This window comes from Ovis aries, chromosome 14, assembly GCF_016772045.2.
Source record: "Ovis aries strain OAR_USU_Benz2616 breed Rambouillet chromosome 14, ARS-UI_Ramb_v3.0, whole genome shotgun sequence".
Taxonomy (NCBI): Eukaryota; Metazoa; Chordata; class Mammalia; order Artiodactyla; family Bovidae; genus Ovis; species Ovis aries.
Window position 1 is genome coordinate 64,379,681 of NC_056067.1, and position 26,648 is coordinate 64,406,328.

At 48.6% G+C, this 26,648-nt stretch overlaps 2 protein-coding genes across 13 annotated transcripts in view; one reads left to right on the top strand and one right to left on the bottom strand.

The window, feature by feature from the left end:
• The window catches only part of LOC101110171 (zinc finger protein 583), a 28,448-nt gene extending 17,751 nt beyond the window's left edge, over window positions 1–10,697 (bottom strand). For 6 of the 9 annotated variants that reach the window (XM_042231261.2, XM_042231264.2, XM_027978874.3 and 3 more), the window contains exon 1: window positions 605–779. The gene's annotated coding sequence lies outside the window, so the exon portion shown is untranslated. Of the gene's footprint in view, window positions 1–604; window positions 780–1,223; window positions 2,781–10,501 lie in introns of those variants that run through there. The other 3 variants (XM_060399156.1, XM_060399157.1, XM_042231260.2) reach the window with 3 other exon arrangements.
• On the top strand, window positions 7,872–25,502 carry ZNF582 (zinc finger protein 582). Of its 4 annotated transcripts, none has more exons than XM_042231247.2 (5): window positions 7,872–10,865; window positions 12,989–13,074; window positions 14,517–14,643; window positions 14,883–14,978; window positions 24,063–25,502. In XM_042231247.2, the coding sequence occupies exons 1-5, from the start codon at window positions 10,370–10,372 to the stop codon at window positions 25,382–25,384; spliced, it is 2,127 nt and encodes a 708-aa protein (XP_042087181.2). In that variant the 5' UTR covers window positions 7,872–10,369; the 3' UTR covers window positions 25,385–25,502. The 4 variants fall into 4 exon arrangements, with proteins under 4 accessions (XP_042087181.2, XP_042087182.1, XP_027834676.1 ...); XM_042231248.2 differs by having other exon boundaries at window positions 10,783–11,087; window positions 12,989–13,091; XM_027978875.3 differs by having other exon boundaries at window positions 10,783–11,087.
• Window positions 25,503–26,648: the final 1,146 nt, after the last annotated feature.

The window sequence follows — 26,648 nt, forward strand, 5'->3', positions numbered from 1 at the left end:
TTTTCTAAGAAACTTCCTCGGGGTTGGGGGCAGTGTGCAGGTGCAGGGACGTGCAGAAACAGCCACCGCAACGCCCTAAGTTACGAGTCACTGCCCACGAACTCCCCTGCCTTGGCGAGTACAGCGGCAGTGGAAGGACCTTCGGGGCCGGAGGTCAAGGCCGGCGCTCAGGGCTCTGCCCGCCGGGCCCGAGGCCGGCTTCGCCCCAGCTCTCTCTCCTCCGTGAACTCCCTCTCCCCCTCCATCTCGCGTCTGCCCCACTACACGGAGCCCCCGGTCCCGGCGCGCGCACACACGCCCCGGCGCCCCTCGCGCTGGCGGCTCCCCGGGCGCAGCCTGCGGGTGCACGGTCGCGACGCTGTCTCCGCGTCCTCACACTCTCGTCACACACGGCCGCGCGCACTCCCACGCGCAAGGTCACGCACACAGGGGCGCTGTCACGCGTTGTCACACACGGCCAGACCCGGCTCACACGCCGTGACACGCTCGCTCTGCCCGCACACAGGCACGCACACCCTGACCCCGGCTCCCACCCGCCCGGACGCCCTCGGCCGCCCGCCCGCCGGCAGGCCTGCCCGCCCACGCGCCCCGCGCGACGCCTCACCTCTCCTCGCTCGGCGGCCGGGCGGCCCGCGGCCGGGGCGGGGACTCGATCTCGCCGCGAGCGGCGGCCTCACAAAGGGGCCGCGGCGCCCGGGCGGGCAGCCGGCGCCGGCCGCGGGGGCCGCCGGGAGCTGGAGTCCGGCGCCGGCCGCGGGGGCCGCCGGGAGCTGGAGTCCGGCGCCGGGCCCGGGGCGGCGCGGGGCATGCCGGGACCGCCGGGCCCGGGCGCCGCGGCCGCCGGCCTCGTCCGCTGGCGTTGTCTCTGCCGCGCGCTCGCAGCCCCGGCCTTCCGTCCCAGAGCCGGCCCGGCCCGGCCCAGCCCTCAGGCCGGCGGACCCATCGCCCCGCCGCCGAGTCCGCCCAGACCTGGAGGGCCGGCGTGAACTGCGCAGGCGCCCCTCGCTCGCATCGCCTAGGCGTCCAGAAGCGCTGGCCGCGCGCGGCGGCGGGGCTGTGGGCGCACGCGCAGTGTGTCCGTGCGGGCGCCGCAGGTGGGGCTCCGGGCCGGCGCTGGGGGAACGCCGACGGCGGGGCTGGGTGTGCGGCCCACCGAGCGCGCCGGGGCGCGGGGCTCTTCCTGGGTCCCCGCCGTCCTCCCGATCCCTTCATTTGCCACTTACTGAGGGGCTACTGGTGCCAAGCAGGGCTTCCCACATGGCTCAGTGGTAAAGAATCCGCCTGCCAATGCGGAAGACCTGGGTTCCAGCCCTGGGTCCGGAAGATCTCCTGGAGGAGGACGTGGCAACCCACTCCAGTGTTGTTCCCTGCAGAATCCCATGGACAGAGGAGCCTGGCGGGCTAGAGTCTGGCAGGATTGAGCGACCAAGGACAGCACAGGTCGCCGAGCACTGTTGCAGGCGCTGGGGCTGCAACTAGGAACGTGCCAAAATCCCCATCCGCGGAGCTGAGGTTCCAGTGTGGGAGAAATTTAACAGGAAAAAAAAAAAAAAAAGATACCGATAAATACTGGGAACTGATACACGTTATAAAGAAAAGCAGAGCACAAGGCCATTCTTTCAGTACTTTGTTCTTTTACACCCTCTTGTTCCTATTCAGCGTGTCTGAAAATGTTTAATAAACTCCTAGCTCTCGTCCTCACAGTCATGCCTCACCTTTTCTGAAATTGCGTTATAGGATGTGGAGCTTCCGAGTAACTTCTCATCAAAGGAACCAGTGACAAAACGCTGGAAATGTTTATATGGAGGAAATGTAAAAAATGCAAATGTTATACTTACAAAGATATTCAGTTCAGTTCACTCGCTTAGTTGTGTCCGACTCTGCGACCCCATGAATTGCAGCACGCCAGGCCTCCCTGTCCACCACCAACTCCCAGAGTTCACTCAGATTCACGTCCATCAAGTCAGTGATGCCATCCAGCCATCTCATCCTCTGTCGTCCCCTTCTCCTGCCCCCAATCCCTCCCAGCATCAGAGTCTTTGCCAATGAGTCAACTCTTTGCCTGAGTTTCAGCTTTAGCATCATTCCTTTCAAAGAAATCCCAGGGCTCATCTTCAGAATGAATTGGTTGGATCTCCTTGCAGTCCAAGGGACTCTCAAGAGTCTTCTCCAACACCACAGTTCAAAAGCATCAATTCTTCAGCACTCAGCCTTCTTCACAGTCCAACTCTCACATCCATACATGACCACAGGAAAACACTGTATACAGTAATAACATCTTGAATATAAACAACACGGTTAAAAGTAGAGAAATAAATACATGTGTTTGAAATTATACAACTTATAAAACTACTTGTGTGATACTGAAGCAACCTGTATTTCTGTGGTTTTGTTTTTGTTAAAGGGGGAATTAATCTGTTACAACTACATTAAGATTGTACTATTGGGAAGCTGTTCCTATATATAGAAAAGTAAAAGGAACACAATCCACAAAAACTAGTTGGTTCTGTGTTTTAATTTTGAAATTCTGACTGTACCTAACCTCTGGCTTTCTGAAACAGTGCAAACATGCAAGTTAAGACATATCAGTAAATGTTCAGGTTTTTGCAGCCTTTTCCACATTTCACAGATGTATGAAGAATCTTGAATGCCCATAAAGATGTATGGGCATCTTTACCCTGAAGAAAATAGGTGATAACATTTTTTTGTTTTCAACCATTACCTTTTAAGCTTCTGTTGGCAGAACCCGCTACAAAGCTTGCATCAAAATTTACTGTGACCTGCATAAAAAACAAGTTTATCATTTTCAAATCAATAATCAGCAAACATGTCTGCCTAGCATATTAAATTTAATGGCGTATTCTAAGTACATGATCTTGAGTATTAGAGTATAGAATCCGAGACAGAGGACCCATTTACTTTGCTCTCATTGTCACAATGAAGATATATTTATTTTTTCATGGATTAATACTGGAGCAAATTTAAGTCTGTACTCTATTTTGAGTTAAATTTTATAACAAGTGTGAGGTCGAAGTTCTTTTGTTGCTGTGGATGTCCAATGGCGCCAGCATTATTGAAAATGCTATGGTGCCTCCAATAAATTGCTTTTGCACCCGAACACAATTTTAAAATGGGCAAAGGATATGGACAGACATCTCTCCAAAGAATATAAACAGAAAGTCCACAAGCACTCGAAAAGATGCTCAAATCATCAGTCCTTGCTGCTGCTGCTAAGTCACTTCAGTCGTGTCCGACTCTGTGCAGCCCACCAGGCTCCCCCATCCCTGGGATTCTCCAGGCAAGAACACTGGAGCGGGTTGCCATTTCCTTCTCCAATGCATGAAAGTGAAAAGTCAAAGTGAAGTTACTCAGTCGGGTCCGACCCTCAGCGACCCCATGGACTGCAGCCCACCAGGCTCCTCCATCCATGGGAGTTTCCAGGCAAGAGTACTGGAGTGGGGTGCCATTGCCTTCTCCGCATCAGTCCTTAGGGAAATGTAAATCAAAACCATAATGACTTGCCATTTCACACCCACAAAAATGGCTAGGATCGAAAAGTCAGACAACAAAGTGTTGGTGAGGATGTGGAGACACTGAACTCTCATACATTGGCGGTGGGAATTTAAAATGAAGTAGCTGCCTTGGAGAAACATTCCAGACATTTCTTAAAAAGCTACAGTTACTACATGACCCAGCAACTGCAGTCGTAGACGTATATATACCTAAGAAAAATGAAAACACACATCCACGCAAAAACTAGTACACAAATGCTTCATAACAGCCATTAATAACAGTTCACTAATAATAATGATGGTTGGAACATCATTACTCATGATGGCCAGCGTGGAAACAACCCAAATGCCCTTATTATTCAGTCATCAACTGTAATAAAAGCAGTGACATACTGACACCGAGCTACAACGGTGAGCTGTTGGGAGCCAGCGTGAGGAACTCCGCCCATGGCAAAGGTCATGAGGAAGGAAGCCTGGCATACGCAAAGGCGTGATCAAGCCTCAGGAAACCCCCTGTTCCCGAGCATCTACCCCCAAAACCAGAGTACTTTACGGGGAGCTCTCCCCCATAACCATTTCTCTCAGAGAAGGAGTTAACTTGCAGCTCCAGTTAATAAAAATTCCTGGGCGTGACAAGAGTGTTTCAACTTACGAACTCTGGAGGTTCTCTGGCCTGCCTGATCAGGCTCGTCCGGCCGCATGTGATGGTTTACAGCCTCCCAACAGTGAGAGGCACGGGATGTTTTAAAACTTTCTAAATACAGACTCTTTTGAGAAGTTAGAAAATTATTAGTATAGTATAGTGGGTTGATTAGGAATTATATTGGTGAAGGGTTTTTTCTTCATTTGTCCTGCCAATAATTACTGCTAATTCCCTGCCCTGGGTGTGACAAGGATGTCTCAGGTCAAACCTCTCTGCTGACAGACTAGCTTGTGTGACAACCTCTCAACCATAAACAGCACAGAGAGTTTGGAGTATTAGCGTAGGGCTTTTTTCATTGATGAGTCAATGATTGCCATCAGGCCTCCATAACCGTAGGCACCTGGGAATATATTAATCAATGTATTTGAAATATAGAAAAGGAAATATAGTAGTTTTTTGATGTTAGCAATACTAGACTTTTTGAGTTAATGAATTTTCTCTTTTGTTATAGATCACTGTACTTTGTTATAAATCACTATACTATGTAAAAATGTAACTTTATCACTATCTTAAGACAAAATAGATCTTAAGGGGAACATTGGTGAAGGGTTTACATTTGTTGAGCCAATATTTGCTCCTAAATCTCCATATTCCTGCCCTTATAATGAATATAACTAGCATATAGGAGAAATAAGTATTAACCTTTAAGATTAATCATGTTAAACCTTAGGTTAAGTAAATTCCTTTCTTGACTGTAACTCACTACACCCTCACCCTATAGGAATGCAACTTTATTTGGAGGGTGGCATCTGATTTAAGAAAAAAATCACCCCTGGAAAAATAAGTTTTCTGGTTAACTGACCGATATCAGAAAGGGCCATAAAATGTCAGCAGACCTCATGGCTAGAAGATGATGAAACTCATAAGACCTTTGTATAATTTTATATGAAGCACCTGATTGTGACAAGGGTCAGGTCTGCTGACCCCTGCGTGACTCTGTATTCATCCCTATGTATAACAAAAAGGTATATAAACAAACCTGAAAAATAAAGAAATCAGATCAGTTTCTGGAAAGACTGATTCCCCGTGTCGTTTCTTTCTCGCTCCCCGTTTTCCTGGCTGAATTCCCATCTGAAATGTGGGTACTCACCAAGCCTGCTAATTCTGCCTGGGCTTCTGAGATTGGATCGGGGAGGCCTCAGTGCCTCCTCTCCTTTGGGAGAATGGAAAGACGCCTGTGGCCTACGTAGGTGGTGACTGGGATTCCATGTAAACCAGTTATTGAGCCTCTTTTCTCCACTAATTCTCCTACTACACTATCTGTTTCTAATCTTCCTCTATATCTGTAATTAAATAAGTTTTTTCCAGGACGCCGATTCCGTCCCCACCTTCGAATTACCCTGGATCCACCGGGGCTGGACCCCGGCAGTGAGCCTTGAAAACATTCCACTATGTGAAAAGCCAGGCACAAAAGACTACGCGTTGTAGGAGCACATTTGATATGAAATATCCAGAATAGGCAAAAATTTCAGAGAAAGTGAATCAGCGGTTGTTTGGGCTGAGGGCAGGAAATGAGGAATGAGCTCGGACGTCAGGCTTTCTTCTTTGGTGATGACAACGCTTCAAGTTTAGATCGTGCTGATACTTACACAACCCTGTGAATATGCTGAAAGACCTCCAAAGAAGAAGAGCTTCCCTGGTGGCTCAGACACTAAAGAACCTGTCTGCAATGTGGAGACTCGGGTTCGATCCCTGGGTCAGGAAGATCCCCTGGAGAAGGAAATGATGACCCACTCCAGTATTGCTGCCTGGTAAACTCCATGGACAGAGGGTGGTGGGCTACAGCCCATGGGGTCACAAGAATCAGACATGACTAACACGTTAGCCACCGAAGAACAAAAGGGAGCGGACCCTGAGAGTAGGGCTCCCGCAGAGCCTCGGTTCTCGCATTCGTCCTTTGCTCCTCCCCCTCCTTCATACACAACATTTACGGGGGCACAAAACACAAAACAGAACCAGAAACCAAAATACACGACACAACGATGAAATGCTTTTCAACATAAAGATCAATGTAAAAAGTTCATTATGAGCAAAACATCAAAACCTTAGAGACAGGATCTGGCTGCTTTATTAAACCAAGAAGTGACTGGGCGCAGCAAGACTGAACGTCACACCTTGAGAACCTACAGTCCAGAAGACAGTTGCAGATTCGAAGCATCTGATTAGCAGCGATCACTCTAAAGTGACTGTTTTTGTTTTTGCAGCCAGTTATCTGTGAGGAGATAAATCTGAGACTACAAAGATATCCTGTTCATTATCAGTCTTCAGCAACAGCTTTAGAATCAGAATCTCTGCCAGAATCAACTGCTGCCACGAGGGCTGATATCCATCCTTGCTTCTACATTCACTAGTTGAAAGTCTTAAGTTCTTTCTCTTCTCATTCAGTCATCATTTATTTTAGTATGAATATATGAAATACGTTCATTTATACTGCTACTCTGGAGAAGGCAATGGCACCCCCCTCCAGTCCTCTCGCCTGGAAAATCCCATGGATGGAGGAGCCTGGTGGGCTGCAGTCCATTAGGTTGCTAAGAGTCGGACACGACTGAGCGACTTCACTTTGACTTTTCACTTTCCTGCATTGGAGAAGGAAATGGCAACCCGCTCCAGTGTGCTTGCCTGGAGAATCCCAGGGACGGGGGAGCCTGGTGGGCTGCCGTCTATGGGGTCGCACAGAGTCGGACACGACTGAAGCGACTTAGCAGCAGCAGCCTACTGTTATTCTAGTTATACTGACGCTCAGATTGTCCCAGTTATGCCCACAAAAGCCCTCCTCAAACTGAATCCTGGAGAATATGCTTCAAAGAGCTTCAACAAATATCTACATCCCTGTGATCACCACGTCAATCAAGGTATGCAAGGTTTCTATCATCCCCCAGATCCCCTGCCGCTCCTTTTCCAGCTTTCCCTGAACCTGTGGACCAGAGCGACCACTGATCTTTCTGTCCCTGCAGCTTTGCACATGCTGGAATCGCCCTTTAAATGGATATATGCACAGCTTAACTTAAGAACTCAGGAGACGCCCGCGCATACTTCCGGAGCTCTCTCTCCGAGTACCTCCCTCCCATCCCTTCCTTCCTCTTCCACACTCCGCTCAGCAATTGCCAGTTACTTGAGTTTCCCCCCCTCTGCTGTTCGTCTCACTTCAGGAAATCTGGTGTGCTCTGCTTGCGTCCCTCCTTCCTGCACTGTCTGCAATAGGCCTCCAGGGAGAAAGCCGTTGCTGCTTAGGAAGTCATTTATTCTCCCCTCTCTCAGGGGCCAAAGTCTCGCATTACAGGTGTCCAGTATCTGAAGACTTATTTCCTACATATTATCTAGTTTTCCATTTGTATATAAGGAGGGATGGCAAGTTTTGTACTATAACACCACTGCACTTGTGGGCAGGGTATCACTGTGATATTTTTTGAGCATCTCCCTACTTTTGGGCATAAGAAGATATTCCATTCTCATTTTGTACTTTCCCTGCCATCATCCTGGAATTAGACATCACCCCAATAAGCTTTGGTTCCTTTTTATTAGAGAATGATATTTAGAGACCAAGGTCTGCTTATTGCTACTGAGGCATCATTTCTTCCACGCTCCTTCACCAAACAGAGAAGTATAAAATTATACAAACACACACTTAAAAAAGAAAAGAGTAAGACTAATTAATTCAAATGAACTTTTATTTTAGAAGTTTTTGATTTACAGAAAAACTGCAAAGATCGTACAGAAGGTTCCCACATACTCTGCACCCAGTTACTGAACCAACACTGATGCATTAGTATTAAAGTCCACACTTTCTCTCTCCCACTTTTTATCTAATGTCCTTTGGTTTTTCCAGGATCTCACTCAGGATACGTTATTTTTAGTAGTTGTGTCTCATCAGGCTCCTTTTAGTTGTGATGGTTTCTCAGACTTTCCTTGTTTACAATGACCATCACCCCACTTTTGTGGAATTCAGGGCAGATATTTTGTCGAATGTCCAAGGACTGCCATTTGTCTGCCACGCTGTCATTAAAATGAGGCTCTGTTTTGGGAGGAAGATCGTAAAGTCCAAGCGCCATTTCCACGGCATCCTATCACGAGTGCCTGATCTCAGCATGCCGTCACTATGGGTTTACACAGATCTCAGTGAGCTGCGCAAACATATTTTTAATCACGAGTGCACACCAACTCAACATCATGGGGTGGTTCTTTATCTTCTATTATCCTTTATTTATCTCTCTCTTTTCCCACAGTAGAACACTGGCCACCAACAAATCAATGCATTTATTCAGTTGCTCGATTCTAAAGACGCCAATGCTGGGAACGATTAAGGGCCGGAGGAGAAGGTGACGACAGAGGATGAGGTGGTCGGTGGCATCACCGACTCCACGGACATGAGTTTGAGCAAACTCCGGGAGACAGTGACGGTCAGGGAAGCCTGGCGTGCTTCAGTCCTTGGGGTCGCAGGGTCAGGCGTGACTTGGCAACTGAGCGACAACAATATGCGCATCAAACAGTTTCCAAATCACGATACCAAAGCTATTAGGAAAAACAGTCCGCTAGATTGAGTTCAGAGGCTGCATTTTTTGGCTTTTGGTTTTTACTTAGGAATGTTAGCTCCTTATCTGAGACTCATAAAGTAAAACTTCTGTCGTTTGTGTTTCGCCTTTGCTTACAGTGTATTCTGCCTTACAGAAGTGCTTTAGCTTTCTGTTCTCAAGGGCAGCGGCCTTTTATTACACCTGGATTTTTAAGTCAGAAAGTCTTTCCATACATCCAGGTCATAATGGAATTCACCTCTGTACACGTCTGCTATTTGTATGGTTTAAATTAGAACTCAAGCCAATGTGGGATTTATTCTTTTGCATTATGTGAGGTATTAATTATATTTTTTTCCAACTGACTATTCAGTTAATCCACAAGCTTTTTTATTAAAACATCCATTTTTATTCCAATGATTTGCCACATTTATGTATAGCAGATTTCTCTCTGCACTTGATACTTCTGGACAGTCTAGTCTCTCCCACCTAACAATTCATGAACGGATACCATGCAGTAGTTACAATTATTGACCCTTTTTAGAATGTTTACTATCTGGTCATGTTAGCATACATTATAGCTTTCCTTTCTCAGAATATTCTTAGTCATTTTTGCAAGTTTACTTTTTACTCTGAGTTTTAGTATCAACTTGTCTATTTCCAATGGAGAAACAGTACTGGTATTTTTATTGGGTTTAAATTACATTTTGAAACTAACTTAGAGAAAAGCATTCTTCAGATGTGCAACAACGTGAATATGCACAGATCTCAGAAAAAACGTTTCAAGAAGGCAGATGCAAGAGGACGTGTTCTAAGACAACTCAAGAGACAAGGGCGCTGGACTGGGTCTGGCTCACAAGTGTATCACCCTGGACAGAAACGCTTTCCTCATTCACAGGCCAGGTTTAACAGGGTCTGAGCAGATCCAGAATACTGGACTTCCCACCATATCAGAACAGGCTGTCCCAGCCAGGATGGGCAAAGTTCAGGGCTTCTCACGCTTTCACAAACCGAAGTTGAACTACCTGTAGCTAGAGATCTAAGCCGAGAAATATCATCTCATAACAGAAAACTCTTTGACATCTCCTTCAAAACCTTTTTGCTGATTCTGTATTTTCCTTCATAATCTGCAAGTATTTCAGCATTTTTTTGACATAAATGTTTTAAAATTGTTTAGTCCCTGAGTCGTGTCCGACTCTCTGCGACCACATGGAGTACAGCCCACCAAGTTTCTCCATCCATGGGATTCTCCAGCAAGAATACTTGAGCGCGTTGCCATTTCCTTCTCCAGGGGATCTCCTACACAGGGATCGAATCCGCGTCTCCTGTCCGGCAGGCCCATCTTTACCACTGAGCCACCAGGCCAAGAAGCGCCAAAGACTCGGACGCTGGGAAAGATTGAGGGCAGGACAGGCGACGGCAGGATGGCTGGATGGCATCACTGACTCGATGGACAGGATTTGAGGTAAGTCCGGGAGATAGTGAAGGACAGGGAAGCCTGGAGTGTTTGGGGTCGCAAAGAGTCGGACACGACTGAGCGACAACAACTACGTTTTTAAAATTAGTTACCAAATGAACTCTCGGGCTTTTTCCTCCCTCCAAGCCTTCCAGTAAAATGGCTGTCCCACGGCGACGGTGACTTAATAATGGGATTTTTTCCACATACCAATTTTACACACACAAACATGTTCCCGGCGTTTAACGGTCCCAGTCACATACTCAACGACCGGGTCAGAGCCGAACACAGCTCACGCGGGGACGGCCACGCCCACACTCACCTGCATCAGGGAGACAGCCGCGCGCGGAGAGCGCGCGCGACGCCCAGCTACTCACCCGGCGACCCACGAAACCCACAGGCTCCTTCGGATCCCAGACGGTTTCCCACGCACCGACCTACGCGCGAGCCCCGCCCCCTCGCAGCCGCGCGGACCGCAGCCGCGTTCCTCGGGGCCAGCCGTGAGGACCGGAGACTACGTTTCCCAGAAGACACTGCGGGGCCTGTCCAACCGCGACGCAGCCTCGGCAGAGCTTTGTGCGTCTGCGCCATCTTCCGGCTCCTGAGTCCCCGGGTACGGACGAGGAAGCGCACCCGGGGCTGCGGGGGCGCGGCCGCGGGGGCACCTGGACCAGAGGAGCTGGCAGGTGAGGGGCTCCGGAGCTTACCAGGAGCCCCGGGGTCTGCGCCGGACTGGGCGCTGCGGCCGGGCGGGTCGCGGGCCTGGAGAGAACCGGAACGTCTCGCTTGGCCGTCGGTCTGCGGCTTTCTGGGCTCCGGACTACACTCCCCATCGGCCCTCGCGGCGCGCCCTGCTGTCGCCCCCTGTTGCCGTCAGGGCTCATAGCCCGGGTCCATGGACCCCTTAGGTGGGTGTGCCTGTCGGGGGTCCCGGCGCCCAGAAAGTGCTTGCTTATGGATGTTTTGCATCTTTCTTATGCATCCCTATAAAAATCTGGGGTGAAGTCTTGTCTCATGAGACTTTCAGAGTTGGAAGCCCCCTGAAAATTTGGAACCTAATTTACAAGCAGCGACTTGGAAACATTTTAGAGGATCTTGTTCAAAATTTGCCCAACCATTGGGACTCAACTTGTGGCTCAGCTGGTAAAGAGTCCGCCTGCAATGCGGGAGACCTGGGTTCGATCCCTGGGTTGGGAAGATCCCCGGAGGTGGGAAAGGCAACCCCCTCCAGTATTCTGGCCTGGAGAATTCCATGGACTATACATACTATACAGTCCATGGGGTCCCAAAGGGTTGGACACAACTGAGCGACTTTCACTTCCATGGTACATTCATGGGAAGATGGCTGAGTAAATCACGGGCCACCCCTGTAATGAAATAGTTACAACGAATACAAATAATGCTTTAAAGAAAGTTGTCATAAGGAAAACGTCCTTATACATGATATTAAGGAACAGTGGGCTTCCCCGATAGCTCAGGGGTAAAGAATCCACCTGCAATGTGGGAGACACGGGTTCGATCCTGGTGGGGGAAGATTCCCCTGGAGAAGGAAATGGCAACCCACTCCAGTATTCTTGCCTGGAGAATCCCATGGACAGAGGGGCCTGGTGGGCTACAGTCCATGGGTCGCAAGAGTCGTATGCTAGTTAGTGACTAAACAAAATCATTATTCCGTTTACACATTAAGAATTAAGTATTTGTTACATGTTGGGCAATATCCTAAGCTCTTTTATAAAATACTACTGTTTTACTGATGAACTCAGGAAGTGGTTAGATGGCATCATTCTTAATACTTGGATGTTTTCCATTCCAGTTTAGTTTTTTTTTGGGGGGGGAGGGGGGCAGTGTTAGCCTGCCTGTCAGTAGGTGGGTGGGTTTGACTTCTATTGCTGAATGTTGCTGCTGCTAAGTCGCTTCAGTCGTGTCTGACTCTGTGTGACCCTATAGACGGCAGCCCACCAGGCTCCCCCGTCCCTGAGATTCTCCAGGCAAGAATACTGGAGCGGGTTGCCATTTCCTTCTCCAATGCATGAAAGTGAAAAGTGAAAGTGAAGTCGCTCAGTCGTGTCAGACTCTTAGCGACCCCATGGACTGCAGCCCACCAGGCTCCTCCGCCCATGGGATTTTCCAGGCCAGAGCACTGGAGGGGGGTGCCATTGAAGGGATCCAGTTGCAAATATATCTGTGGGTTGATGTTGTCTCACATGACTTTAGATAGTTGCTTGACATCCATTATATGATTCAACCACTCGCCTACTTGTGAACTGTTATGTACTAATCTTGATTCTGTTTTTCAGCAAATACTGTGCCCAAAGCTTCGCTCATTTACATCTCTGTGCAGAGGCTTATTTATGGTGGAGTACTGGGGCTGCCCCATCTAATTTGCCCACTGCAAACATCTGTTGACTCAAGGCAGGGTCTGCAAAATGGTGCCTGCCAAACATTAGGTAGGGCTGTAGGGTTCTTTATTAATTGGAAAGTTAGCTTAAGAGCCAGGGAGACCGCTGAAGGTGTTACAGTGTGGGCACGAGAGTATTAAACGGTTTGGCTCTGGGAAGGTTTCACTGAGCAGATAAGGCAGGCTGTGCTCCCTGGCCCTAGGACAGCCTTCCTTGTCCCAGGGACCCGATTCTGTCGCTGGACCAGGTCTGTGCATCCCCACCTCAGATTGCATCAGTGCCAAGGTGGAGCTGGGAAAGGCTCCCTGTAATTGAGGAGTAGGGAGGAGGGGTGGGCACTGTCACTGTGCAGTTTCTGGGAGCTGTGAGGCAAGCCTGGCCTCTCATATGATTGCTCTTTCCCCGCTCAGGTCTATCTCAGGACTCTGCCCTTCCCCAAGAGGCAAACCAAGAGGAGGACGCAGCAGCCCATGAAATCCTGACAGTCATGTCCCTCGTGAGTTTTCAAATCATGTAAATATTTGTTTTCCTTATCCGGAAGTTTCCCACCTGGGTTCCATCCAAGAATCTGCTTCTCAGAGGTTCCCTCCCCCTTGGCCCCATCCACGCTGGCCAGTGCCGACGTGGATTCATTCTGTATAGCATTCTATGTCTCCTGATGGCTTGGTATTCTGCTGGGAGGCCAGAGGGAGAAGAAATCCATTTCCTTATGTAAAATGAGAACATCCCTTACAAGAACTGAGATTTGATGAAATGGAGATGAATACTGATGAGAGATCACACACACAAAATCAGGGGAGTTGGTATTGGTTGGGCTCAATTTCAGTGTGGGGTCACCATCTCCTGTACTGACAGTTGGGTGTGTAACTGAAGTTTATCTGGGCATCTATGAGATTAAATGCCCGCAGTAAGGTCCAGTTTGAGGCTGAACAGAGCATCTGAATCTCGGTCATTCTCTACCATCTTCTTCAGCTTAAGAGCAAGCGCGGTGCCGAGCTGGGACTGTAAGACAGTCAGTTAGATGGATGCATTGCTCCGAATCTGGATAGTCATAGTTTTGAAAGAGGAGAAAGACCTGAGAGACCTCTGCATCCAACATAAAAGAATGGTTGAATCAGTTATTTCACTTGATAGTAAATTATGCAGCTAATAAAAGTAATCATTCGAGATTTTTCCCATAAGGAAAAATTTGTGTGACGTGTTTTCATATAATGATGAGCCTATGTCTTCAAGCAGTTCTTAACAAACGAAAATTCTGTTTTCTAAGATAAAACACTTGGCTTCCCAGGTGGCTCAGTGGTAAAGAGTCCACCTGCCAATGCAGGAGACACGGGTTCCATCCCTGGGTCAGGAAGATTCCCCTGGAGGAGGAAATGGCAAACCACGCCTGAAAAAGTTGCGGACAGTTTTTTTCTTGCCTGAAAAAGTCCATGGACAGAGGAGCCTGGGGGGCTCCAGTCCATGGGGTCACAAAGAGTCAGACACGACTGAGCGTGCACAAGATATTAAGTATTTCTTTTACTAAAATATTTTGAGGAAAGACTACCCAAAAGTTGTTGGGTTCTGTTCCTGTTACTCCATAGAGTACAGATGAGAGGCCTCACGCGGAGAGTTTATCGCGTGCCAAGCGCAGGGTGGGCACTATGCTCGACTGCACTGTCCTAACCGGGAAGACTCGATTTGGCTGGATTCAGTTTTCCTCTGAGACCCGAGTACACGAGCGTTGGTTTGTGGTAAAAAGGAAAGCTCAAGAATACTTGAACCTCTCTTTCACCTGTGCTCATCTTTTCCTGTCACCTGGCACGTCAGGTGCCCCCAGCCCCAGCCTTATTTTCACCAGGACACCCCATTCCTGCAGAGACCTCCTCCTTCACCTCTCATCTCATGGAGGAATGTTTCCTTGAAATATGCTTATAGCATTCCTGCCTGTTGTTCCAGGGGTCAGACTTATTCAGGGATGTGGCCGTAGTCTTCTCCCAAGAAGAATGGGAACAGCTGGCACCCACTCAGAGGGATTTGTACAGAGACGTGATGTTGGAGACCTATAGCAACCTGGTCTCACTGGGTAAGGCGGTGCGGTCTGTTACTTTGGAGGTTACCCGGGGCCACATGGGTTCCTTGTCAATGTCGAGGGTCTTTTGAGTGGTTAAAGGGCAGCTGCTTGGCCTGAGGCTGCGTCTGTCCCCACCTTCCTGTGACTCTTCTATTCCTTGGGCTTTCTTGCCTGTCCTGCTTGTTGACCCTGGATCTGAATTCTGAGGCCCCATAGCATAACTGGCTGGCATGTTTTTCTGTTACATCCAGGTCTTGCCATTTCCAAACCTGATGTGATCTCCTTCCTGGAGCAAGGCAAAGAGCCCTGGACGGTGGAGGAAGTGGCGACAGGAGGCCTGTGCCCAGGTGAGTGAGGCGTGTGTGGGAGGAGAGAACACAGTGTGGTTGACTGCCCAGTGGGCTGACGAGGCGGCAGGCACTTTGCGTTGGAGCTCACCTTCAGCACAAGCTGGAGCACCCGGGCTTGGACCTGGGCCTCTGCTGCGTATGTTTGTTCCCCAAGGCCTTCTCCAGGACCGCACAATACGCACCGTTCACACCTGTGCTGGCTGAGGAGCCACTGGCCACACGTGGCCGTGGAGATTTAAATTCACTATAAGTAGATACATTTTTTTTTTTGGCTATGCCTCCAGGCTTGTGGAACCTTCAGGCCCCGACTAGATGTCGCACCCAGGCCCTCGGCAGTGAAAGCGTGGGGGTCCCAACACTGGGCCACCGGGGAATTCCCTACAGTCATGTCCATTTCCAAATTCAGCACCTCACTTGCACCTGACACGTTCCAGATGTCCAGTAGCTGCTTTGTGGCTAGTGGCTGCTCTGCTGGACAGTGCCGATACAGAATGCTTCCATCACCAGATAAAGTTCTTTGTCACGAATGACTGCCTTCAGCTTCAGCTTCTCGCTTGAACTCGATACCTGTATCCTGTCAGCCCCACTTGGACGTCCACCGGACACCTGGAGCTGACGTCCCAAAGGGAGTCCTTGGCCGTTCCTGACAGGGGTGCCCCTCCCCGTTTCTTCTGCACATCAGTGCCAGGGGACTCGACCCGACTTGCTTAAGTCAAAAGCTGCCGAAGCATCCCTGACTTTTCCCTCTCACACACGTATCCAGTCTGCCAGCAGGCCCTGTTAGCGCTACCTCGGAGTAGACCCAGAATCTAAGCACGTCTCACCAACAAGCAACACTGCCGCCCCCCGCTTGCCCCACCACTTGGAGCTGCGGCGGCCCCTCCCCCCACGCTGCGTCCGCTCTTGTCCACCGCCGGGCGGTCTGCACACGGCAGCCAGAGTGTGAGTGCGTGCTGTGTGCACATTTCCTGATGTCAGACAGTACTGTTACACGTGTGTGTCTGTGTGTGGCTCTGTGTGTGCGGGTGTGTGCGTGCGCGCGCATGTGTGTGTATTCGTCCGTGCTCAGTCGTGACCGGCTCTTTGCAGCCCCATGCGCTAGAGCCCGCCGGGCTCCTCTGTCCTGGGATTCTCCAGGCAAGAATACTGGAGGGGGCTGCCATTCCCTACCCCAGCGCTCTTCCTGACCCAAGGCTTGGGCCCACATCTGTGTCTCCTGCACTGGGAGGCGGAGTCTCTACCCCTGTGCCGCCTGGGAAGTCCTCAGTCTTCAGCGAGGGTGTGTTACATCTCTGCTCACAGCTTGCCCGTAGCTTCCTGTCTCACTCAAGAGACAAGCCCGAATCTATGCCATGGCCTAGAAGGCTCTATACTGTAGCCATCAGCCATTTGTGCTGTGGCTTTTAACTACAACTTTTAACTAAGATGAAAGGTAACACTCCATGTCACATCTGCCCACGCCACGCTTCAGGTGCTGAGCAGCCGCGAGCAGCTGGGGGCTGCCCTAGGGGACAGTGCCGAATAGGCCGCTTTCAGCATCCCCGCGACTTCTGTCGGCCTGAGGTGCTCTCTCTAATCTGCCGCCTGCCTCCGCCCTGACTCCATCTCGCACCGCCCCACGCTGCTTGCTCCGTTCCAGCCACACCGGCCTCTCTTGCTGTTCCATTCACATAGTTTGGCAGGTGTCTTCCAAGGTCCCGACAGGACGTCTTCCAGGTCTTGCCAGCTATGTGGTCTGTGTCACAGCTCCTCAGCTCTGCGGTAGGGGCACGAGAGCGGACGGTGCAAGTCCACCCATGCCGGCTTCGACGCATCAAGCGTATCCCAGTTTTGAGGCTTTGTCCCCAGCTCTCCTTTGCCTGCGGTGCTCCTGCTCTGGATGGGGGTTTCTCAGCCTCAGCGGTGGGATAGTTCTTCATCAGGGAGCTAGTTGAGGCGGGAGGACGGGATGTCATTCTATGCACGGCAGGATGTTTAGCAGCCTCCCTGGCCTTCCCTCCGTTGTAAAGCCAAAAATGTCTCCAGACATTACCAGATGTTCCCGAGGGGGTGTATGTGCGGGCGTGGGTGTGTGTGTGCGTGGTGTGTGTGCGGGCGTGGGTGTGTGTGTGCGTGGTGTATGTGCGGGCGTGGGTGTGTGTGCGTGGTGTATGTGCGGGCGTGGGTGTGTGTGCGTGGTGTATGTGCGGGCGTGGGTGTGTGTGTGCGTGGTGTATGTGCGGGCGTGGGTGTGTGTGTGCGTGGTGTATGTGCGGGCGTGGGTGTGTGTGTGCGTGGTGTATGTGCGGGCGTGGGTGTGTGTGTGCGTGGTGTATGTGCGGGCGTGGGTGTGTGTGTGCGTGGTGTATGTGCGGGCGTGGGTGTGTGTGCGTGGTGTATGTGCGGGCGTGGGTGTGTGTGTGCGTGGTGTATGTGCGGGCGTGGGTGTGTGTGTGCGTGGTGTATGTGCGGGCGTGGGTGTCTGTGTGCGTAGTGTATGTGCGGGCGTGGGTGTGTGTGCGTGGTGTATGTGTGGATGTGGGTGGGTGTGTGTGTACGTGGTGTATGTGTGGGCGTGGGTGTGTGTGTGCGTGGTGTATGTGCGGGCGTGGGTGTGTGTGTGTGCGTGGTGTGTGTGCGGGCGTGGGTGTGTGTGTGCGTGGTGTATGTGCGGGCGTGGGTGTGTGTGCGTGGTGTATGTGTGGATGTGGGTGTGTGCGTGTGCGGGCGTGTGTGTGTGCGTGGTGTATGTGTGGACGTGGGTGTGTGTGTGCGTGGTGTATGTGTGGGCGTGGGGGTGTGTGTGCGTGGTGTATGTGCGGGCGTGGGTGTGTGTGTACGTGGTGTATGTGCGGGCGTGGGTGTGTGTGTGCGTGGTGTATGTGTGGATGTGGGTGGGTGTGTGTGTACGTGGTGTATGTGTGGATGTGGGTGTGTGTGCGTAGTGTATGTGCAGGCGTGGGTGTGTGTGTGTGTATGTGTGGATGTGGGTGGGTGTGTGTGTACGTGGTGTATGTGAAGGCGTGGGTGTGTGTGTACGTGGTGTATGTGTGGATGTGGGTGTGTGTGCGTGGTGTATGTGTGGATGTGGGTGGGTGTGTGTGTACGTGGTGTATGTGAAGGCGTGGGTGTGTGTGTACGTGGTGTATGTGTGGATGTGGGTGTGTGTGTACGTGGTGTATGTGTGGATGTGGGTGTGTGTGTACGTGGTGTATGTGTGGATGTGGGTGTGTGTGTGCGTGGTGTATGTGCGGGCGTGGGTGTGTGTGTACGTGGTGTATGTGCGGGCGTGGGGGTGTGTGTACGTGGTGTATGTGCGGGTGTGTGTGTGCGTGGTGTATGTGCGGGCGTGGGTGGGTGTGTGCGTGGTGTATGTGCGGGCGTGGGGGTGTGTGTACGTGGTGTATGTGCGTGTGTGTGTGTGTGCGTGGTGTATGTGCGGGCGTGGGTGTGTGTGTACGTGGTGTATGTGCGGGTGTGTGTGTACGTGGTGTATGTGCGGGCGTGGGTGTGTGTGTGCGTGGCGTATGTGCGGGCGTGGGTGTGTGTGTGCGTGGTGTATGTGCGGGTGTGGGTGTGTATGTGCGGGCGTGGGTGTGTGTGTGCGTGGTGTATGTGTGGATGTGGGTGTGTGTGTGCGTGGTGTATGTGCGGGCGTGGGTGTGTGTGTACGTGGTGTATGTGCGGGCGTGGGTGTGTGTGTATGTGGTGTATGTGCGGGCGTGGATGTGTGTGTGCGTGGTGTATGTGCGGGCGTGGGTGTGTGTGTGCGTGGTGTATGTGCGGGCGTGGGTGTGTGTGTACGTGGTGTATGTGCGGGCGTGGGTGTGTGTGCGTGGTGTATGTGTGGATGTGCGGGTGTGTGTGCGTGGTGTATGTGCGGGCGTGGGTGTGTGTGTACGTGGTGTATGTGTGGGCGTGGGTGTGTGTGTGCGTGGTGTATGTGCGGGCGTGGGTGTGTGTGCGTGGTGTATGTGCGGGCGTGGGTGTGTGTGTGCGTGGTGTATGTGTGGATGTGGGTGTGTGTGTGCATGGTGTATGTGTGGGCGTGGGTGTGTGTGTATGTGGTGTATGTGCGGGCGTGGGGGTGTGTGTGCGTGGTGTATGTGCGGGCGTGGGTGTGTGTGTATGTGGTGTATGTGCGGGCGTGGGTGTGTGTGTGCGTGGTGTATGTGGGCGTGGGGGTGTGTGTGCGTGGTGTATGTGCGGGCGTGGGTGTGTGTGTGCGTGGTGTATGTGTGGATGTGGGTGTGTGTGCGTGGTGTATGTGTGGATGTGGGTGTGTGTGTGTGGTGTATGTGCGGGCGTGGGTGTGTGTGTACGTGGTGTATGTGTGGATGTGGGTGTGTGTGCGTGGTGTATGTGTGGATGTGGGTGGGTGTGTGTGTGCGTGGTGTATGTGCGGGCGTGGGTGTGTGTGTGCGTGGTGTATGTGTGGATGTAGGTGTGTGTGTGCGTGGTGTGTGTGCGGGCGTGGGTGTGTGTGTGCGTGGTGTATGTGTGGATGTGGGTGTGTGTGTATGTGGTGTATGTGCACGCGTGGGTGTGTGTGTACGTGGTGTATGTGCCAGGCGTGTGTGTGTGCGTGGTGTATGTGCGGGCGTGGGTGTGTGTGCGTGGTGTATGTGTTGGCGTGGGTGTGTGTGTGCGTGGTGTGTGTGCGGGCGTGGGTGTGTGTGTGCGTGGTGTATGTGCGGGCGTGGGTGTGTGTGTGCGTGGTGTGTGTGCGGGCGTGGGTGTGTGTGTGCGTGGTTTGTGTGCGGGCGTGGGTGTCTGTGTACGTGGTGTGTGTGCGGGCGTGGGTGTGTGTGTGCGTGGTGTATGTGCGGGCGTGGGTGTGTGTGTACGCATTCATGTGCGCACAAATCTTCCCTGATGAGACTCAAAGCCACCGTGTGACACGGGAGCAAAATCCTGTCCAGAAACAGTTTCTGCGACATACAGTGTACTCTAAGAGAATTTGAAATGGGACGTTATGCAGCAAGCATGACCCCTGGGCGTGAGTGAGGTCAGGTGTGGGATGAGCGTGGGGAGAGGGGGCACACGCCTAACACGCTCAGGCTCCGGGAATTAGGGCATGGGCGTCGGGGAGGCTGTTATTCTGCCTACCACACCAAGAGCACCCGAGGCCGGATTTTTGCTTTCTCATCTGAGTTTTGACAGAGTGTGTGTGAGGTGCTCAGTTTGTTTACTCCTCCGTCCTGTGGGTTTGTGTCATATTTAAAGAGAACTTCACCCTTTCAAAAGGTTAGGAGTCTGCTGTGATTTTTTTCTAGCTTATTTACCATGAACTTTACTATCCGTATTGAATTTTCCTACCGTGAGATGTGATGTCACGTTACTGTCCAGATTATCCAGTTGTTCAAGCGGCATTTATCAGTTTCTCTCCCCTTCACTACTGTATAAAGCCAGCTTTGCCATCTGCTTTATCATCTGCGTATCGGAATCTATTTTTGGACTTTCTGTTGTAGCCCATTAATCTCTAACCATGTGTCTATACCATTACTGTTTTAATTTATTAACAGTTTAAATGTATTATATATCTGGTATTAGCCCCTCTTCATTCTTGTTTTTCAGAATTTTCCTGGCTGTTCTCATTTACGTTTCTATCTAAACCCTAGAATCAGAATATTTGCTTTCAAAAAAATCATGCATTTTTTTTCCTTACTGTAATCACTGTAAATTTATAGATTAAGAGAAAACTGATTTTATCCTATTGAAGAACATGACAGGCTTTTCCCTTCCTTTATGACCATATCTGATGAAGATTTTCACATTTTCTTCCTCGATTTTGTATGTCTTATTACATTTATTCCTAGGTAGTTTATATTTATTGCTGTTGAAAATGGCATAATCTATAATATGGATTAATACAGCATTCATCCATATTATACTCCAACTGGTTATTTTCTAATATGACAAAAGCTGGTCAGATCTTCAGATGAATTTTGTAGCTGACCCAATTAATTGAATTTTCTCATTATTTATGACGGATTTTTATGAAACTCTTGAGCTTTCCAAGCATTTGATTATATATATATAATATAGATATATCTGCAAATGGTGATGTTTTTACATTTTTCTATCTTACAGGTTTTTTTCTCTTGCCTGACTAGGGTGCTGATTATGTAGTACCCCCAGAACAGTATTAAGAAGGGTTTTACATACTAATCTTGTTTTTGACTTTAACAGGAATATTTTTAGTAACTTCTATTAAGCATAATATCAGCCATAGGAATGACATAGAGATATTTTCTTCACTTAAAGAAGCATCTACTTTTTCATATTTTATTTTTTTCCTTTCAATCTATAAAATATAGATTACATAAATAGATTTGCTAATACCAAACTCTGAATACTGAATCTCATGCCTGTTGGCCATCTGTATGTGTTCTTTGGAGAAATGTCTATTCGAACCCTTTGCCCATTTTAAAATCAGGTTATTTTTTTGTTGCGTTTTATTTCTTTGTATTGTCTGTATATTACCCCTCTACAGATACATGGTTTGTAGATGTTTTGTCCCGTTCTGTAGGTTGCCTTTGCAGCCTGTTGATTTTTGTCTCTGGCGCACAGTTTTTAGGTCTGATGTTCCTGTTTGTCCGGTTTTGCTTCTGGCGCCTGCTCTTTCGGTACCATATCCAGAAAATCAGTCAGGTGCGGTGTCATGAAGCTTTTCCCTTGTTTTCTTCTAGGCGCTTCATATCTTAGGTGTAGGTCTTTAATCCATTTTGAGCTGTTTCATCTAATGTAAGGTTGGGGTCCCCCTTTCTTTTGCATGCGGATATCCAGTTTCCTCAGCCCTGTTTGTTGAAGAGCTTGTCTTTTCCTCAGGGTGTGGCCTTGGCACCCTTGTTAAAGATCGTTTGACCGTACGTATGAGTGTATTTCTGCTGTCCCCATTGTGTTCCCCGGCGGAAATACCTTCCTTTATGGCAGATCCACAGTTTTGGTTACTGTAGCTCTTTTAACATGTTTTGAAGTTGGAAGTGAGAGAGGCCTCCAACTTTGTTCTTCCTTTTCAAGATTGTTTTGGCCATTCGGGATCCTTTAAGGTTCCATTTGAGGAAACCAACCAAAACAAAACCATAAAACTGTCCGTAAGCTTTTTAGACATGACCTCATTGGTTGTCAGAAACAGCATCTACTAATGCTAAATTAAAAAACTGCACCAGATCTTGTCAGGAAAATGTAAAAATAATACAGAGGACCGCACTATCATTTTTGCTATTTTGCAACTTTACAAGGAGAAGAGAAGCTGAAAGTTGGAAAATCAGGGCTCTCTTTGTAAAGTCACTTCACAGTATATGATTAGAGACAGCTTAATTTACATGAGTGCAGAAGCGTTCATGGAATAAACACTGTACTCTGCCATCACTCCACAAAACTAACCTGTGTCAGCTGTCTTGACGGCATATGCCGCAGTTTGGAGGGAGGCGTGCTTTCAGTGGCATGTCCTTCGAGACAGCTGTTCTGGTTTTTTTTTCCCACATTGCCCAGAACACCAATAATGTGTGATCACTTTAATTCCTAAAACCAGACTTCCACTTGGGCATAGTTACATGATCCCAAACTCACTTCCTTCTGTCCACCAGGCTGGCTGTAATAGTCCACGGCCACTGCAGTCTTTCGGTTGCTCTTTATACGACGGTGGCCAGATGTTGCTGACCGCTGAGTAGATGGACCACGGATGCGGAGGTGGTCATTACAGTGGCAGTGTTTAGAATCTGCCTTCCCACAGCTCTTAGAGCACAGTGCAGAGACTCACGAAGAGCGCTTCCCTCTTGAACAACGAAACATGGTGTCTGATCTTGTCACATAGTCTTATAATTACAGCTTCGTGTGTATGCATACACTGTGGTTGTGGTACAGATTTCTGAGGCGACAGCAGCATCATTCCCACACGATTGATACTTCTTTTACAAACTTTTCATCTGTATTGTCAAAGTAATTTTTTATTCCTGTAGTTTTTGCTTAATAACTTCACACAAAAAACAAATGAATAGTGGTCTCTGATATGCTACCATAAGAAGCAGACATGCCCCCTACAAAGTCCTCTTTGGCCTCCTCATAAACTTCATGAACACATTCAAAAGCACCCGTTTACTTTCCCCATAGTTCCCTGCATGAAGCTGCAGCCAATTCTTTATTAGCCAAATGGGACTGATTTCCATGATTGCAGTAACACAGGCCACTGCGGTGGAAATCACGTGCCAGGTACATGAATCAAGCTCAGCAACACCATTCAGCCCTTCCTTGCAGTTTGAATAACCAGCAAAGAATATGCTCTGGAAGAGGCCACCTTATTCAGTTTGGGCCTAATCGTCCAAACAAGGAACAAGGCTCTCCTTTTTCCCAGGTCACTTTTAGGCAACAGGAAAGTCCAGCAGAGACTGGTCCAGCTGACAGTAGCTGTAGCTGTGGTGTTCAGCTAAATGTCAGGGACAGAAAGCGCCACAGCAGAAGACCACAGCTGTGTCTTCCGCTGGACATGTGAAAACAGCCCTGCTGTACACCACGCCCTGCCACGCAGATGCACCATCGCATTCCTCTGGCCAGAGAAGTCTCTAGTCAACCCTCTCTATCGTTTTTAAATATCCACTTTATTGATGTACAATTTACAGCAAATTAAATGCCTGCATTTTAAGCATATTTTAATGACTATAGACAAAGGTATACACTTACATGACCACTACCACAGACAAGATAAATTTTCATCACCCTGAAAATTTCCTTTGTGCTTCTTCCCACACAGTCGTTTGTACCCCCTGGCCACAAGCAACAAATGATTTGCTTTCTGTTACTCTTAGGTTTTTCTCTTCTAGGGTTTCACAGAAATTCATTTTTTAAAACCATGGTTCAGCAGTGATTCTGCTCCACGTTAACATTTTAGAACTATTCTTAATGATTTCTCTGATTACCTCATTCACCTTGATTTATGGTATTTCCTCTTTCTCTGCTCTATTTGTCCATTTTCTAATTTCTTAATCACATTCAAGAGCATACAGATATTATCTTGAGTCTCAACTTTCCAATGTTTACTATAGAAGTTCCTTTTTCTGTGAAAGGAAAAAACACACACATGCTTGTTTTGTTCTTTTTCAGTGCTGAAGTCCAGGTACGATACTAAGGTATTCTCTCCAAAGCGGCAGAGTTTCGAAGTACAGTCACCCCCGTGGGAGATAATGGAAAGCCTTACCAGCTACGGTCTTGAGTGCTCAAGATTCCAAGATGACTGGGAATGCAGAAGTCATTCTGACAGGGACGAGGGAAATCCCGATGGACATCTGAGTCAAATGATAGTCGAGAATGAAGAAATACCCACTTTTGACCAGCCAGCACCCCTTACTTTTTATCAGAAAATTCATACTGGAGAAAAACCCTATGGATATAATGAATGTACAAAAGACTTCTGGCAAGAGGACTTCCTTATTAATCATCAGGGGATTCAGACTAATGAGAAGCCCTATAAGTGCAAGGAATGTGGGAAGGCCTTTAAATACGGTTCACGACTAATTCAACATGAGAATATTCATTCTGGCAAGAAACCATATGAGTGTAAGGAATGTGGAAAGGCCTTCAATTCTGGTTCAAATTTCATACAACATCAGCGAGTTCATACTGGTGAGAAACCTTATGAATGTAAGGATTGTGCAAAGGCCTTCAGTCGAAGCTCACAGTTGATTGAACATCAACGAATTCATACTGGTGAGAAACCCTATCAGTGTAAGGAGTGTGGCAAGGCTTTCAATCGGATCTCACATCTTAAAGTGCATTATAGAATTCATACTGGCGAAAAACCCTATGCATGCAAGGAATGTGGGAAAGCCTTTAGTCATCGTTCTCAGCTGATTCAGCATCAGACTATTCACACTGGCAAGAAACTCTATGAGTGTGAAGAATGTGGGAAGGCCTTTAATCAAGGCTCAACTCTTACTCGACATCAGAGAATTCATACCGGTGAGAAACCCTATGAGTGTAAGGCATGTGGGAAGGCCTTTAGGGTGAGCTCACAACTTAAGCAGCATCAGAGAATTCACACAGGAGAGAAACCCTACCAATGTAAGGTATGTGGTAGGGCTTTCAAACGGGTCTCCCATCTTACTGTGCATTACAGAATTCATACAGGTGAGAAGCCATATGAATGCAGGGAATGTGGGAAAGCCTTCAGCCACTGCTCACAACTGATTCAACATCGGGTAATTCATACTGAGGAAAAGCCCTATGAATATAAGGAACATGGGAGGACTTTAAGTCATGATTCAGCTACCATTCAACATCAGAGAATGCATGATATAGAAACACAAGTGAATTTAATAAATGTAGAAAAGCCTTCCATCAGCACTTACCCCTTATTAATCATCAGAGAATTTATGTTAGCAAGCAATCATATGAATGGCAAGAATGGGAAGAGTCCATTAGCTTAGGCTAATCACAACTTACTCTATATCTTGGAGAAAGACTTGAAGGATGTCATGCAAGTGAGAATTCCTTTATTCAGAGCTTTCTTTTATCCTGAGTAATAAAATTCATATTGAAGAAAAATTATATGGGTGCAACTTTTTTTAGACCATGATTGTCAAAGACAGATAGGTTGGAGGAAATTTTGTCTCTAACACATTCCAAAGTTACATTTTCTCACCACAGTGTAATAGTTTCAACAATAGCCAAAAGTGAGTTTTCTTGGAAATTTGAAAACAAAACGCCAAATTACTCCTGGGTTAACAGGAAACTAAATCATGCAGTTAGCACCGATGGTAATGAAAACAAAGAGAAGGAGAATTTTACATGCCAAGAAATGTGGGGTGTGGCTGAAGCCACTCGGGAGTTTTTTATGCCTTTAAGTGCATGTAAACATGAAAACCGGAAAGATAGTACTCAAATATATTAAATGTACTATTTAAGAAGCCAGAAAAGAATACCAAATGCCCTGATGACAGACAATAGGAAAGAGAGGCAGAAAATGAGGAGATAGGAAGTAGCTGTCCTGCATTCTCTCCTGGGGCTTCCCTGGTGGCTCAGGGGTAAAGAAGCCATCCGCCAATGCAGGAGCTGGAGGAGACTCCGGTTCCAGCCCTGAGTTGGGAAGATCTCCTGGAAGACGAAATAGCAACTGGCTCCAGGATTCTTGTCGGGATAATCCCATGGACGGAGGAGCCTGATGTGCTAACAGTCCATAGGGTCACAAAGACTCGGACACAACTGAGCCGACTCAGCACACATCCTACAATAATCTCAGTTTTATTTCTCTCTGATCCAAGGGAAATTAAGTTTAGGAGACTGTTTCTTAATTTTCAGGTTGTTTGTTTGGATTATCTTTTATAACTTGTCACAGACAGAACAGGTTGGTTGCCTACCTAGCAGCCATACCCAATTCCCATTCTGTTGGTAGCATCTGTGTCTTGTCTTAGACTCTGAAGATGTCAGATGCCAATTTTCAGCCTCCTTTGTAGCTCAAGATGGCCCATTCATTCCAGTGTATGGCCAGTATATTCTAGGGATCTACAGGGTCTTCAGGGAAAGATCGTCCTCATTCAGAAGAGACAGATATATTAGGAAGACTCCCTCTTTCATTTCTTGCTTTTAAACATTTTTCTCTGAGAACCTGATGCCTGGAGCTGTTACAGTCATCTTGGAACCAAGAACAGAAAAGAGAGGACCTCAAAGAGGCTGACCCAGGACCCTAACAAC

Bases quoted from the DNA above. Each gene is read 5' to 3' on its own strand.
- ZNF582 (XM_042231247.2), top strand. From the start codon at position 10,370: ATGGGATTTTTTCCACATACCAATTTTACACACACAAACATGTTCCCG. The intron at 13,075-14,516 runs GTGAGTTTTCAA...CTGTTGTTCCAG, and splicing joins TCCTGACAGTCATGTCCCTC to GGGTCAGACTTATTCAGGGA. The intron at 14,979-24,062 runs GTGAGTGAGGCG...GTTCTTTTTCAG, and splicing joins GACAGGAGGCCTGTGCCCAG to TGCTGAAGTCCAGGTACGAT.